This window comes from Coturnix japonica, chromosome 4 (assembly GCF_054131305.1).
Source record: "Coturnix japonica strain WE chromosome 4, WE-NBRP24, whole genome shotgun sequence".
Lineage (NCBI taxonomy): Eukaryota > Metazoa > Chordata > Aves > Galliformes > Phasianidae > Coturnix > Coturnix japonica.
The window spans coordinates 78,651,103-78,667,828 of NC_140666.1; the positions used below are offsets into that span (position 1 = coordinate 78,651,103).

At 38.6% G+C, this 16,726-nt stretch overlaps 1 protein-coding gene across 4 annotated transcripts in view; it reads left to right on the forward strand.

The window, feature by feature from the left end:
- Nucleotides 1-4,303, forward strand: part of RAB28 (RAB28, member RAS oncogene family) — a 58,131-nt gene extending 53,828 nt beyond the window's left edge. For 2 of the 4 annotated variants that reach the window (XM_015862914.3, XM_015862911.3), the window contains 2 exons: nt 2,953-3,053; nt 3,636-4,303. In XM_015862914.3, coding sequence (XP_015718400.1) covers nt 2,953-3,048 — 96 coding nt within the window. In that variant the 3' untranslated portion in view covers nt 3,049-3,053; nt 3,636-4,303. The remainder of the gene's footprint in view (nt 1-2,952; nt 3,054-3,635) is intronic. The other 2 variants (XM_085545734.1, XM_015862912.3) reach the window with 1 other exon arrangement.
- Nucleotides 4,304-16,726: the final 12,423 nt, after the last annotated feature.

Below are 16,726 nucleotides of genomic sequence, written 5' to 3' on the forward strand. Positions count from 1 at the left end.
GAAGCTGCCATTACACTTGGGTCAACTTGGATGTTAGGAAAAGGTTCTTCACCAGAGGGTGATGGGCATGGAACAGTGGTCCCATCTCTGAACTGCCAGAGTTCAAGAACTTGGACAATTGTTCTCATACATATAGTCTGATTTTTGGGTGTTTCTTTCTGCGGAGCTGGGAGATGGACTTGATGATTCTTATGGTCCCTTCCAGCTCGAGATATTCTATGATTGTATGTTTGTCAGAGAACATAATGTGCCTTCGTTCAGTTTAGGCGGTAACAAAGAATAACATGGAATATTGTCCATGTGTAAGGCACCAACAGTGAAATGATTTATCAGTTATGATTTATTGTCTATTTCTTCATGGTTACTGGTTGTCTAATGCTGAGAATACTCTTCATAAATTATTTCTAGCACTTGTGATTTTATGGCTGAAGATCATGTTTCTTTTCTTTAAAAACAATTCCAATTGTCACAGTCACTAGGAGGATTGTAGAAGTCACTCACCTGTGGTTAGCAATAAGAATCCTAAGCACACTACTTCAGCTTGTATGAATTTGTGGGGCTTGTGCTTTGATGGTTGGCAGAACTACAGAAACCCTTGCGAAAAGTAGATGTGGTCTTGGTCCTCCTTCAAATTGACTGCTAAACTGTTAATTAAGTGCAAGAACAAGCCTTAGAAATTAAATTATTTGCCATGCATTGTGTTAGAAAACAGCTGCAGCAGATTAAGATGTTAATGCAACCCAAGATATTTGTTACTGCCCTTTTGCTGGAATTTATCACTCCCTCGGCACAATCAGAAAATGGAAGGTGATTGTGTGCCTTGGCCACATCAGGGTGAAGTTCTACAGCTTAGCTTAAAATGCTGATGAAAGTTGTTTTTAAGTGAAAAGTTGCTAGACTTTGTACTGAAGCGGATGAGGTGCAAGTACATGTTACATTCCACCATCTCTCCTTGGGCAGCAGTGATCTCCAGCATAGGAATAGAGCAGGCATTTGGGGGTGGTAAGTTTTTAAACCATCTCAGCTAGAGCTACTAAATCTTGTCTGTTAACATGCTGAGATGACTGTTAATCAAACCTTTATTTGGTCAAAACTGTGATGAAACAAAGGAATAGATCACTGTTTGTGTGTGACTGGAACGTGTTTTTGAAATGGAACCATTCCAAAGTCCAAAAATTGCAGATTCTGACTTATTTTCAGTCCTCGAATTCCGTTCCTTTAATTCACAAGGGTCTGATGAAATTTGAGGAAATAGCTCCTCTACTAATCAAATGTTTTTCTTTCTGTATTTTTTACTTTCAACCATAGTGTAAAAACCACATGGGGTGCAGCTTTGTTCCTTGGCATTGGCAGGAGGTAGCGTTTTTGTAAGTGATTTGTAGTTTTCTCTTTTGCTGTATGCCAGCTCAAGAAATGAGGGTGTGTATGTGCCAGCTTTGTGTAATGAAATGTTTGGCAGGTAATTCAGATTGGGAATTCAGAGCACCTGCATCGAGTAAGTTTATTTCTCATTACTGACAGTGGTTTGAATCTTGGCAATTGTAGATGTCTCGCATAGGTACACATACAAAGAAGCTCAAAGTTTTTAATTACTGTAAAGTTAATAAAATAAATACTGCGATGTATTTTTTTTTTTTTTTGAACATGTGAAATTCCTTTAGAAAATCCTTGTCATTTATGTTAGTCAGCTTTTTGCTACAGTGTGCCTAAACACAGATCACTAACCTAGCCTTGTTTACATGATGGGATTTAGACCAATGTTTTGAGGAACAATTAATTGCCTACTGATTGCAAGATTTTTTTCCTTGGCTTTAGTCAGAAGATTGGTATGATGAAACTAGGTCTTGTGAGGTCAGATAACACTGTTTAATGCTAAAGCCCCTACTACCGCTTCACATGGATTTAGCAACCTTCTCCTTGATAACATCAGGCCAGGAGTCTAGTAAATCAAAAATGTTGTCTACTAGATAAGATAATACAAATGTGATCAATTAAACTCAAGAGGAATACATCAGCAGCTAATAAATTCAGATCCTTTACCAGGCAATTCAATTAATAGTCTTTGTTTGACATAAAGGTTTTATTTACAGAGGTAATCTTTAACATGTACTGCTTATACGTTCACATCATACAGTTTACGTATTGTTCCCTTCAAAATAGTGACATACATTCATTTAGCCATTCATTTTAACTTTAAAAATGTATTGTGTAAAAGTTGGAGTTTTTAAGAAAAGATTATCTTATCTTTCATACCAGACATTTTTTGTAATTTTTTGCTTAAGTTATATGAATTTCTTTTCCCCATTGCATAAGCATTCTGTTAATAGAAAGCTTTTAACAGATTTGTTTCAACATTAGGAAAAACAAAAGGAGTTTCTTTTTATCTTTTCTATGAAGTAAAATCAAAGCTGGCAGTGCTTTGGTGTGAGGTTTCAATTTGTCACTATTTTTTGGTTAATATATAGCTGCAGTACAAGAGCTATGTAATGGAAAAGATACATGCATACTGCTAGTGCATTTGCTACAATTGCTGAAAGGAAAGATGACTACTGTAAAATTTATTTACCGTGGGCTTAAAGGAAGGAGCGATTCCCATCTTCCACTGAATTCTCTCCCATTTTCTATCCTATTTTTTTCCCTTCTCCTCCTCTAGTAACTTTTTGTTGGTTGCGTGCATGAGTATTTCACTGTGATGCTTTGAGAATGCATGTCCTTGAAGAAGCCTGAGAATGAGACAGATGCTGATTGTGATGCTTTCTGCTAGATAAGTTCCTGTTCTGCGTAGGTCCTGAAAAGAAATGCACTTGGTTTTAGCTTCTACACTGTCATTTTATGTCATTCATTCTTCCTTTTCAACTACTTATCAATCTTTCCATTTTTTTCTTCCCTTCCCTTTTCTTTTTTCATTCTTCTCCCTCATCTCTATCCATATTTTGGTACATGTTTGAACAGCATGTTGTCAGGGCAGAAATAGTGAACTACCCTGAAGAAGATAACCAACATCACAATACTTCCAGCTGCCAGAGCAAAGTCTGCTCGATGCAGTAGTTCAGGTATTGATATAGAAGTGTTTTTTTGTTGTTCGTTTTTCAACCCACATTGCTTTTACATAAAATAACATCTGTAATAGATTCTCTTAGAAGTGATGATCAGTAAGCAGAAATAATATATAGCACATTAATTTGAAGTATTGTGTGTAATTATGAGGCATTTCTAATAACCCCGTAGTTCATAGAAACTTGGTCATACTTCATGTCATAGTATTAAGAGGGGCTTTCAGTGCTGCAAGTTTCAGAATGTTACACTGCTGCCTCAAATGAAAGTGGACAGAAAGCTGGAATCTCTTATTTCCCTCCCCATGGAGGAGAGGCAAACGTTTCCATTAAATGCTTTGTTAATAGAATGGGTATTATCTGTTATTTTTTTAAACAGAAAATGAATATTTATAGTACACAGAAGTTATTTTTATGTTAATTCAGTCTTTGGTCTGTATGCCCACAGAACTGTGTCTGTTTTGCACAGTTTCTTTATTTTTCACTCTGTGTTTCATAGTAAAATATCTGTTGAGTAGTTTACCAGCCATCAGTATTGTATTTTGATTCTGGTTACTGCCATGTTTTTTTCTTTTCTGACAGAGGGTGGTGAAAGCCGATATTGTCAACTACAGTCAGGAGCCTGTGACGAGAAGCGTTAATCCTCCTAGAAGCTCAATGTGTGCAGTTCAATGACTGTATTATTCTTCTCTGTTTTGATACTTTTGGCTGTCCTCCTACTTTGACACAGGCTCTAGGATTGCCAGGAGCTTTTAACAGTCACCATCACTACAATGTAACTACAAGTTTCAAAAGCGTGTTGCACCATTTTACATTAAGAAGCAGCAGGCAGTTTGGTTTTTTCTTTGACTGACTGAAAATGAAATGTTGAGACCACACACTTTGAAAAATAAAAATCTACATTCTTTGAAATTATATTTCAGTAAAGCAGTAGAACCGTGTTTGTTTTCTCCTATCTGTTTGGCTGATACTGGAATGAAAATGAGCGAAGAAGTATGATTATGGAAGTTTTGCCAAAGCATTTCTTTTTCCTTTATTTTTTTTTCTTTCTCCTGTGATCTAAACTAGCATTATTCATTCAGCAAAATATAACTTGGGGAAACTATTGCAGGAATACTTTTAGATGACTAATATATTTTACTTAGGGATAACTTGAAAAGTATTCCATAACTGTATATACATAGTGCAAAATGTATAAATTGTATCCAGGAAGAATCAGTGCTTGAAATAAAGCTGTAATATAAAAGTAATTACTTCTCAAGTTGTCTTCATGGATGCTTTGCAAAAAGCTAATGTTTTGTGTATTTTTTTTATTCCCACATCAGTATTCTTGCGGTAGTAGATATGCTCATAAGTCTACATGAATATGGATGAACCTCACTTGGCTGTTTGGGCTGTAAATGTTGAGTGATATATTCAACGTGCATTAGAAACTGTTGATAGATCAATTAGGATCGGTCATTTTTTATTAACTGAGTGACTTATTTTTGGATCGAGTCTTTCTTATTTCTGTTTAAGAGTTAAAAAAAAAACCCACACAAAACAACAAATAAAAAGCAGAGTCCTGTGTGATCATCATATTTCTCCTCTGTTCCTTTTCTAGCAGTCTCTTTCAGACATACATTTCTCTCCTGACACATCTACAGTAAGCTGAGGAAAAATTTAAGCCAACCTATTTCCAAGCTAGAAAGCTTTTCCTTTTTTTTTTTTTTTTTTAACTCTAGAATGCTTTTTCTTATAGAGTATGACAAAACATTTGGAGATGTAGGAAATTAATGAGGTTGAGCAAAGGAAGCTTGTATATTTCAAGTGGAAAAAGTGTCAAGGTCTTTCAATTAAGTATTCCTGTAGAGCTGCTGAGGGAAGGGTTTAAAAGTTAAAACAAATATGTTCAAGAAATTCCAAGTGGCAAGAATCACAGAATGGTTTGTGTTGGAAGGGACACTTAATGATCATCTAGTTCCAGCCCCCCTGCTATAGGCAGGGACACCTCCCTCTAGACCATGTTGCTCAGAGCCCCATCCAGCCTGGCCTTGAATACCTTCAGGGAGGGAGCATCCACAACCTCTCTGGACAACCTGTCCCAGTGTCTCACCACCTCACTGTAAATAATTTCTTTCTAATATCTAGTTTAAATCTACCGTCTTCTAGTGTAGAGTCACTTCCCTTCATCCTGTTGCTATATGCCTTTATAAAAAAATCCAAGCTTTCCTGTAGGCCCCTTCAGGTACTGAAAGGCTGCTATAGTTTCAACCCTCCCTGAGTCTTCTCTGCTGGTAGAACGTGCTATTTGATATTATTTTGGTATATTCAAAGTTAATTGGAAAGTTAAGTTCATTTTTAAATTGTTCTATATGCAATTTAATGTGTAGCTTTGTAACTGAATGATAATGACTTAGTGTTGTGATATTTTAGCATTGAAATGTGGGATTTTTTCTGAAACAAGCTGAGTTGCTGAGGAAGATTCAACAGTTGATGTAGGTGTGAATTTTCAGTGAAGTATTTATGGGTTACCATCCATGTTCTTCCTCCTGTCACCTTCCTCATGTCCTACTGCCTAGCGTTTAACTGTGAGGTAAAAGGTGAACTGAAAGGTGAACTGTCTTTTGCTTACCACTGGATGAGAACATCTGCATCAAAGAGTCATTCTGAAGTAGCTGATGAATTTACGAGCTCATACTCTCCAAAGCATGTGGTAAGGTTTTTGTTTTTTCTTTTTCTTCTTCTTTTTTTTTTTTTTTTTTTTGTAGCCTTGAGTATTTTTATTTTTTTTCTTCATGTTCCTGTGTCTGTACTTCTGCCCATATGCTCAAATGTCAGGCATGTAAACTCGCCCTCTCTCTGAGATCTCTCTGGACCATCAAGATCTCAACGTTTCTCCAGGACTTACAAATCAACTTCATAGTCCTGCTTCCCAGCAATCATGTTGTATGGTTGTAAAATGTGAGTATTTTGAGCATTTCAAAAGAATTTTCTCACACTTTATGGAGAGTTTAAAACAAAAACAAAAAGTTTTTTTTTTGAGAGTTTAAAACAAAACAAGTTTTGTGAAAAATGGCAAAGATAAGGTGTCCATCACTTTGTATTGAAGGCCTATCAAAGATGTTTGGTACTTAGTTGGAAAAGATCCTCCATTCTTTTCACTTTGTTGGTGTTGATGCTGAGGAATTTCTGTCTGCAAGAGCAAGAGAAGCAATTGTGAAGGAATTTGTTTGCTGTCGGGATGCTTTTGGCACACGGGTTTAGATGGTGGGAAGATTCACATCTCTAAACTAATGCCTTCTGGTGTAAGCTGCCTGTTGTGTAAGTGGTAGCATTTAGCTGGGTAACAAATCACAGTAACATGGCTGGCCTGTAACAAGAATAGTGAATGAATGTAGGTGTACTAAGGGTGTTTTGCACTGTAAACTGAGACATTTGAACTTGGAGATGCAGAAAATGAACATAATGAGCCAATAGCAATTTTGATTAAAAAAAAAAAAGCGTGCTTCTCGTAAAAAATTTTTCCTAATTTAACTTTTCAGAAGAGAATGCTTTCTCATAACTGGTTAGGGGAAGCTCATCATTACCTGAACAATCAGAAACTTCTGCTTTTATGTACATTTGGATAACCTGCATTGTGGTAGCTTGGAGGCATCCTAGTCCAAGCTATTTTACCAATGGATTTTTCTGTCTGTTTGTGAGCTTTTATTCTCAGTGTATTTTTCTACGTGCCATTGACTTGCACACCCTTCTGTGTTTTCTTCCCATTGATCTCTTCACCATTTTTTATATTTCAGTCCTACCTCCTCTGAATGTGTTTGTTTACATTTACGAGACTTTCTCATTATTCCTCCCTAACATCCATGTGTATTATTTAGGCTAACCATGACTCTTGTGTCTTCTCTGCCCCCAGCCCCTCCTTTTGCTGCCCCTCTTAACCTCTTCAAAATTTCTGTGTTGTATACTGACTTCCACTCTCCCTGCCTTTCCCTACCTTAGCCATCCCATTTAGATCCATTACCTGTCCACATTTTAATCCTTACAAATGAGCTTTGCTCTTTTTTGCTCAGCTCCGGGGACCCCACCCGAGCCGTTGGATTCCAGCTGCAGTGTAAATCCTGGGCTGTGGTAGCTGCCTTTGAAGTGTTGCAGCAGCTGTTGGTGGAGATTCAGGGATGCCTTTGCCATCTGTATGGCCTGTGTTCCACCAGGCTGAGCAGAAAGGTCAGAGATAATTCCAGAGGATTAGGCAATGTGGAGAGAGGGAGTCGTGTGTTTGGCAGAGAAGTTAAGGGCTATCTGTAGGCTGATAGGGAGGAACAGACTGAATGGAAAAGGCGTGTGGCAGGGAAGCAGGCAACAAGCATCCTGTATCCAGTCTCTTGCAAGTAATGCTGTGCTGCTGGCCCCCAGAGTGACCACGCACCTGGCTTAAGTGTGTAGCATATTAATGAGCTTAAAAATTTCTTGGAAGGTGAGAATTGGTTGAGAGCAGTTCAACAAACAGCAACGAAGTTTTAAGTAATATAGCACTCTTCCCAGTCGAGGTGACATGTGCTTAATGTCCACTGACATAGGGGGGTGGGGGGCAAGCATGTTCTCTCCTGGAGCTGAGGCCAGACGAAGGGAAGAAACTTGTTCAGTCCCTGATCTTACACAGATGCACACTGATGAAGTGATCTGCCTGCTCAGTCAGAGCTGTTGTAAGGAATCAGTGCAGCAACAGCTCCATAGCTAAAAGCTGTGTTTGAGTTGAACTCGCCGCTATGGTCAGCATCATCTTTTGTGGGATTGTGTGCTCAATTATCAGCATTTTCAAGGTGTGCATTTGATGTGTTGTCCATATGCAACTTCCTTCTCTGAGTATAAAATTCGTGGGGACAACTCTATTTCATAAAGAGCAGCACAATGCTGTTTTCCCTTATGAACAGCTGTTGTGATTGCCAGAACCTGAGTTCCTGAGCTCCTCCCAGTGTACAGTTCTTTTGACAGTTGACACAAGATATGAAAACATGAGTTCTTTGTAATTAAACTCTTTTAAGCTGTAAAGAACAAATACAAAGTCAAAATTACATATGTTCTCTTGAACAATTTGGAAATTGTTAGTGCTACAAAGTATATGAAATCGTGTTATTTTCTTTTAATGTCTACCGTAAGTTATGAAAGTGGTTTCTTTTTCACAAAAGAGCTTTGTAACCATTGTTTTAAGATGACTGTGACCTTTTCATACAAGCTGTAGTACAGAGTACTGGTCAGAAGGTGCCCCTATTGCATGTGTTGATCTGAGACTCATGACTTAGGGTTGCTGAACAAGAGGAACAAGTGGCATTGACTAAGTCACTGTGTACTTTGCTGTGGGCAGATCACTGCTCTGAGCTGGCACAGCAGCTGTAGCTGACTGGAAACGGAACAAAATCTCCATAATTTGGTATCTTTAACTCTTTGGAAGTACATCTTGGTATATCTGACTGGAACTGTGCTGTTCTATTTATCTTTTGTCATTGACAGAACACTAAACTGCTGTTCGTTATAATAATTTACCATTATATAGTAATGGGAAATTTTCTGTGAGGGGAATTTAATTTCATAGAGTACTTGTATTTATTTCTGACGTTAGATGAAGAATTTGTACGATGGTCATGCTGTAGAAGCACTTAAAGCAGCGATAACTTTCATAGAAGTGGTGTTTACAGTGCTGACATCTGGAATTTTAGCATTATTTCCCAAGCAAAGATGTTATTCTACAATGCTATACTTGCATTCTTTCTCTTAGTGCAAGTACTGCTGCTTAACATATCCATCTGATTTCTTTAGGCCGTCTTTATTTAAAAACAACTCATAGCCACTTAAAATGTCAAAATAGCTGAATGCTGCTGAAAAGAAGCAGCCAAAACTTATCTGTGTTTGTGTAGGGGTAATGGCATCCATCTGAGATTAAAACACCAGTCCAGATAATTATCTGTAGGAAACAAATTTATTCTCTGATTTCAGTTACTATGAATAGAATGTGATTAGAATTTAATGTGCTGCAGTTTTATTTGCAAAATACACAGGTCCTGTATAAAACCTCTTTTTATAATGTACTCTCCAGAAGCCTTGGGGATCCCTGTTTAACTTGCAAATGCAGAAGTTTGATCTTCCCCAAATAGAAGATAGTGAAGCTCCTGAGTTCCACGAACTGATTTCTATTTTCAGCTCCCCATAGAGAGCTGACTGTTCAGCCAATTTAAACTTTTTTCTACTCCACTTCATCTTCGTTCATTTTGGCACTGATGGAGCTTTTGAACTGGAAAATTTCCAGTTAGCTAATTGGCTTTTTGCCTTGTTTTATGTGGGGGTGATGTCAAGTGCTGAAATAACCAATTGACTGAAAGCAATCTTGTTTCAAAGATTGGTCAGAACCAAACCTAAGAAGGTACCAATTTCAGGTTTGTTTTGTATTTAACCGCTACACTGAGTTCCTTATTCTGGTGGACAAACCTCTGAGAAGAATATAGATTTGAGGTCAAGAGCTGGTGTTTGCTCAGAGACCACATTTAGAGCACTGAATTCTAAGGGAAATAGCTTAGGAATTCAGATCTTTTTTTAATTTCACTTTCAAGACTTTTCTCTATATCTATGCTCTACTCTCACGTTGACAGCCGACATTTCTATAAAGATAGGATTTAAGTTCCTGCTTAAAATACAAGGTGTGTTAATTATACATATTTCAGGATTGTTTTTCTTTTCAAGATGATTTGATTGAACGGATTACGTTGTGTGAGGTATCACTGGCATAGGTGAAGGTGTCTGCTGCTTACTAATGGTCAACTTTGCTAGTTACGATCTGCTGAATATCCTATACTCCGCTTTCTTCTTTCTTCTTTCCTTTTAAAAAAGAACGATTATAAATAGTAGATAAGATCTCAGATGGATTTTAACTAGTTTCTCCCTCAGAAAAATGGATCATGCAAATTGCTTCAGGCAAACATTTTTTCTTTGCCAGCTCAACTCCATTTCTGTCTGTTCCTGGCCTGATCCATGCCAGGTAGCTTGCGAGATCATGACCTACTAATCCTTTTTGATTTCTGGTGAGCTTTTAAAAACAAAGTAGACCAAGAAACATCAAAGGAGGATTTGAAAGGCACACACTGTGCCCTGAGAAGTAAATGTTGCTTTGGAAAGCATTCTGTCCTTCGCAGAGAGCTGAAGGCTGCGGTTCAGTACTATTCACCAAAAGCACTTAAGCATATGCTCAAAATTAAGCACATATTTAAGTTCCCTTGAAGTCTACAAGATTTAAGTACACACTTGAAGTTAAATACATTCTGGCATGCTTTGCTGACAGAGAAATTCTGGCTCCATTGAAGTGAATGCCTTTGAAGCTAAAGTTCATTCAGGAATTTCAGTGTTGTTTCTGAAATTTGCTACCCATTGTGAAGAGTGTAAACTAAAGCCACTCCCAAGTTCGAAGGAAAACAAAAATAAAAAAGGTATTTTTTAGATACTCATTTGCCTTTCTAATGCTTCCTCCTAGCATGAATGGCACAGGGGTTTGAGAGGGGATAGAGGAAAAAATACAAGTTGAGGTATAGTTCTGCTGTATGATCAGAGTGTACTGAATGAGTTGCCATTTTTGGAACAACCATTCTTCACATCTATGAATCAGAAAGAACCGGAAGGATCTGAAGACACTGGTTTAGGCATGTCCCACTGAAATCAGAATATTGCACATATAGTGCAGCAAAGCTTATCAAGCTCCCTTTTGGAGCATCTGATGTGGAAATAAACAGGAGCTGGTACTTCTTGCTCAGATTTGGGGGGGTATTTGATCATCTTGGAAAAAATGAAGTGTGATTTCTGGATATATTCCAGAATATGTCAGAGAATGGTGAGGCAATGTTTAACTGCATAATGGAAACTAGAGGGAAATTTTGACATCCCACCCATCAATCCAATTGCTTTTTTATCTCCACACTGTCTTGGAAAGACAGCAAAGTGTAAACCAACATTTGGCACAAATGGACTGCCTGTGCCATTTAGCAGCAATTTGCATGTAATTGGTAACAATTATACAGACAACTCATTTATAACAGCAAGTGAGCTCACAACCTAGCATAAGCTGCAAGAAAATGAATCGTATCCCACCAGTAATCACACGCTGATGTAAGAAAGGAGATGGTAGTCCTTTGGTTTAACCTCTTTCCTAGTTTTATCCTACAAAGATGGGCTTTATTTCAAATGTTGGTCATCTCATCTACTATTTTTCTTTTGAATGAACACAAGTGAGGTTCATTTTCTTTTGAGTCTGATTTTTCAACTCTGTTCTATTAAGCAGGTATAGTATAACTGAGTATTTTTCATCCTTATCTTCCATCTAAGCATGAAGGCTCCAATGTGCACCTCTTAGTGGGAAGTCAGGTCTCAGGTCTGACGCATCCCTGTCTTGACTTGCACTCACAAGTTCATGAAAACATCCCAAAGTTCCTTATAAGCATCATTGACTTCTTGCTGTGGTTTCTGTGTGTATAAGTACACATAGAAACATTCATACAATTGTACCTGTGCCTTGGTAGTTGGTGTTAGTACAGTTTTGGATGTGATTTACTCACATTTCTAACCCTGATATTTCAGTACTGCTAAAAGCATGTGTTAGGTAATGTGGCTCAAACTTGGAAATAGCTATAATTATTATATTAAAATAAGCATTTATTAAATATAGCTGACTCTATGCTGTGTTGACTCTGTCAATACAGTAACTTACACACCACCAAGGTATATTGCTGAGCAATGGTGAAGTGCTGCTTTTGCTGTTGTGGTGTAGAAATGACATGCTTGCTTCCAGCTCATCTACTTCTAATTACATGGTACGATGAGAACTGCAATGAGAAGTGCAGAAATGGGAAGATAGTTGGAGAATCTTGTTGTCACTGATCCAAAACACTCCTCATCCTCAGTTCCACTGCTACAGTAAGGCAGCACAGTTACTTGACCATGCTGTAACCTGGTCTAGAAAAATGACCCTGCCAAAAAAAACGTGGAAGAGGAGCATAAAGAGATATTGCACACATCCCTTAAGCACAGCTGAGGGAGCAGGGAGCTGTGTCTCAGATACATCCTTAATATTTCTATGAAGAAATATTCTCATGTACTTGTGCTCCTGGGATAATTTTAGGTCTTTATGGCCTGTGTTCTTCAGTCTGCACAAAAGTTAGGAGTGACCTTTTTCTCATCCTTTTGAACATTCTCTGACCTCTTCTTCACATCTATTCACCTGCAGAATGTCAGTTTGCCATCACATCCATTCCTGAACTCCCAGAGATATTCACTTCATGGTGTTCTTGCTTATTACTATTAAGGGTAAAGGTGCAGACAGTAACAATTATGATTAATTTCCTCTTTTCTTACCAACCCAACGGGCTTATCAAAGAAGCTCTGGCACAAAAAGACAGCCTTACTGTGTTCTGCACAGGGGATGTTTCCATGTGAGTGTGGCTGAACAGATGGAAATATCTGAAGTAAGGCACTGAGCACCTGATGGTAGGGCTTGGGTTATCCCAAGTTTTAGAAACTGATCTCTCACTTCTTTGCTATGCATTTTCTTTTTGTACAAAAATGAATGATTATCACCTCAAATGACCGGTTTCTTCTCTTCTGCATGGTTTCTAGAAACAACAAAATAAAGAGAGAAATGCACTGGTGAGTATGATTTGAGGAAGGGAGGGTAACATAATGGCAGGGATAGCTCCGTATGGTTAGAATCTTTCCTTTCCTGGATCAAAAAACTTTTGTATTAGAAATGTGTATTCTGATGACCTCACCTCAATGAACTGCCACTGTAGGCAGGAGTCTGGCTTCATCTCTTTGCCTCCCTTGTTGATCAGATCCCCTCTGAGTCTTCTTTTCTCAGAGCGGAACAGACCCAAGTTGCTCAACCTTTCCCCATGGGAGAGGTGCTCCAGGCCCTTTATTATCTTTGTGGCCCTCTGCTGGACTCTTTTCAGGAAATCCCCGTCTTTTTTGTATTGGGGAGCCCAGAACTGGACACAGTTCTTCAGGTGAGGACTCAACATCAGGTATTCACCATCAACATCAGATGTCTATTGTGAGGGTACTCATGACTGCCCAGTACCAAAAAGCTAAGTGGTAGTGTTACAAACAACTTCCGTGTTGGGGCCCAGAGCTGGGTTGCATAGCTTACTGTTTTGTTGGCATTGCCTGGACCATCCTTGCTGAATGCAGAGAACATATTAGCTACATAGGTCCATCTGTGCCCCAATGAGAAAATGTCCCTTCCTGTGATTAACAGTGGCATCTAGTCATGCACTGTATCTGTTGTGTGTTGAGATTATAAGGTTTCTATTCCTTCAAATCCAGATTAATACTTCATGATCCAAGCAGATAACTGGAAATATAATGAAGTGGGATTGCATTGTTCACCTGGACAGTGCATATTTTAGAAAGCATTAAGACTATGAGCAGTACAACATATTAGGGCAGAAAGGAGAGGCTCAAGGGTGTTTCCACACTAAGGCTTCAGAACATTTACTAAGTTTTAATAAAAAATAGATAGATTCATAAAGAACTGAAGTTTTATCCACACAGCTATGCAGTACTCAGTCTGCTACCCAAGTGGAGTCAGGAGATGGGTTTCATATAGTTGGATGCTCGCCCTTGGTGACTAATTGGTTACCATTTACACTCATAGAGTCACTGACCTTTCAATTTGTAATTTATGAGAGAGTCTTACATCTGATGATACATCAAAATATTTTAGATCTTATTCTTTATCCAGAACAGCTGAATAAATGTTGTAAAAAGTCACTGGGATTTGATAAAGCCGAAATAAACCCAAGCACATTATTTTTGTCAGCGTGCTGCCGATTTTAATTTTTATTTAACTTCAGACATTTCACTTGGTCTTAAAGTTGCAAGTAGGAAAAATGTATCCATATTGAAAAGGCATCTGCACTACACTATGCAGATATGTTTGGTAGGTGAGAATCTGCACAGAGAGATGCAGAGATGCACACATCTTGAAAAGAATGTCTGTTGTGCTTGTGACCAACCACTCCATCAACACCAGTTGTTTCTCAGCATGCAGGTTTGTGGTAATTTGACTACCAAATGTCAGTGTATGGAAAGTTCTGAGAACTTTTTTTCAGCTGCTGCCCTGTGCGCATTACCCCTTCCTCTTGCTGCTGCTCTTATGCAGGGGAGTTGGACAAGGTGGCTTTTAATGGTGTCTTCCAACTCAAATGATTCCATGATTCTATGAAAAGAAATTTAATTTGAAGCTTGTTTAAAAATAATTTCAACCTGGAAGTATAATTTCTTGTTACTGTTGTTTTTATAAAAGCTCACATTTATAAAGACAGCCAGAGTTAACTCAGAGTGGGTAATATATTTTACTTTTGTATCTTGCATCTTTCTTTCTTTCCTCAGCAAATATTGCTGGGAAATGGACCTTTAGTAGTGCAGAGTGAGGTCCCCTTACACTGAAGGTGGACTTGGCAAGTAAGTTTTTCTTGCTCTTCCAGGTGACGATTTTAACCCCACGTAAGTTTATCTATATATTTAATGAGTTCCTGTTCCCTACAAGTTGGTATTTTCTTTTGTAAAAACTGTCAGCAGAGCTGCTGCAATTTCTCCAGTGATTTGCCGTGTTATGTTACCCCTTCCAGTTCCCTATTTTCAGTTCAAAAAAGCTTTGCAGGAACATGAGAGGAGTTTTGTCAGCAGGAGTTCAAGGCAGTCGGGAGAAAAATCTGAAGTACTTGTCTGGCCAGAGTTACGTCTTGGATGGAAACCTTACTGTCTAGGTGTGGCCCCAACCAAGAGTAGATGAGAAATTGGGTGGCTGAGGGCGTGAGAAATGGGAAAGCGGCCGCCAGCCAAAGGGATGGGGACCAAGAAGAAGATGGAGATGGGATGCAGTGAGGGTGTGTGTGGTGAGCGCTTGGTTACCAGAGCAATGTACAACACCAAACAGCCCGCCAGGAAATGAGTTCTGCCCTCACAGTAAGGTTTTCATTTGGGTGTAGTAAATAGAGGAATGTACCGCGCCTTTCTCAGAGCAATATCTGAGGGAGGGTATCAAATGTGTGTGCAAGCAGACAGCACTATGGGGAACAGGCGGCCCTGGCATTTTGCTGACTCCTTGGTGTTTCCCTTTGGAGCCTTAACGTTCCTCCATATGGCTCTTTTGAATATAATATATATGGAATATAATATGCATGTATAAATAATTATACTGGGGTGGAGCCAAGGCTGCAAGGCAACATTTAGTAGAGTTTAAAGCCAATTGTCTCGCATCTTAATTAAGTTTTCAGATAGATTGAACTAGCAATGTTGTAAAAAGGGACATTTTCAGCTTCTTAAGTATAGCATAGAATCACATCCCTCAAGATTATTTCAATTTACCACAAACAGATTCTGTAGAGAATTTGTTCATGTTCTTAATGTTCAATTGGTAATCTGTGAAAATTCATTTTAGTCTGTGGGATTTTTCTTATACTGGTTGCTACAAATTATCCATGTTATGTGATCATTCCTTGGTTTTGCACATTATTCTTTTTGTTTCCTTATGGAAAGCTTTAAGATTGAAAAATGTGCTATCTTGTTCTCTGCTTCCAAGTTGCTTAAGGAATTGTAATAGTTATTTCTGTACTGTGAAATAAGGCTTTATTTTTCCTGTAAATGCAAAGCTTGTATCCATGCCGTGCAAGCGATGGCTCCCAATCCTTGCGTAGTCCCTGGCTGGCTCCTTGAGAGCAAGTCTGAGCTCAAGTGGGATCCAAGGCCTAAGAAGCAAGCAGGGCGCAAATAGCAGTGCAGTGAATCACCAAAAGGCATAATCCATGTGGGAATGGTATTTGCAAGTAAAGTTTGCTGTGTTAGACTAGGGCCATGAAATAAAAGATGTGGAAATATTAACCTCTGTGATTATCTGACAAGTGAGCAAAATTGCCAATAGTCACTACCAGTTAAGCTTGGAATTAGTTAGTCATAGCAGGCTGGAGGGTAAAAAAAAACACCAAACAAAACTCAAGTACCAATATGAAATGCCAAAAATAACTGTAGATAAAACAGAACTTTTTTTTTTTTTTTTTCTTTTTTTTAAGTCTCTCTGGCCTCCTTGCCCCTTCCCATCTGGTACTAATTTTGATTTTATTTTATTTTAAATAATCTTTAAGACATCAAGAGCATTAGGACTTTGCAGCTTTGGAGCTCTGCTTTTCACATTTAAGTGAAAAGAGCCAAAAGAGCATACCTCTGGAGTATGTTCATGGTTCAGTAAGGAAAGGTTTTAGAATAGCGTGAACCTTAGAATGTTTTCAATATTGGCTTGATAAATGAAGTTGGAAAATGTTTGGGGGCAGTTTTGTTCCCTCTTGAGTTTTTTATCAGCTTTGAGGGGGATACTGCTGCCACTGAGATGGATGTAGAGAGTTCTCATATCGATGGAGAGATGCAAGTTTTGTGCTGTGCTATTGCTGAAGTGACATCACTATGGGATGATGGAGTGAGCAGCAGCATCTCTCTGTATGAGGAAGCAGCTCTGGCCACCCCTATACATCGTTCAAGAGCTCAGCTGGAGCAGGAGCTCCTTCTATGTAAGACCAATGGTTTGCCAGGTGCCTGCTGCCTGGGAGAGGATGACAGGGATTCCTCGGCATGTAGTGATGCTGGGAACAAGAAGGTGGTCACAT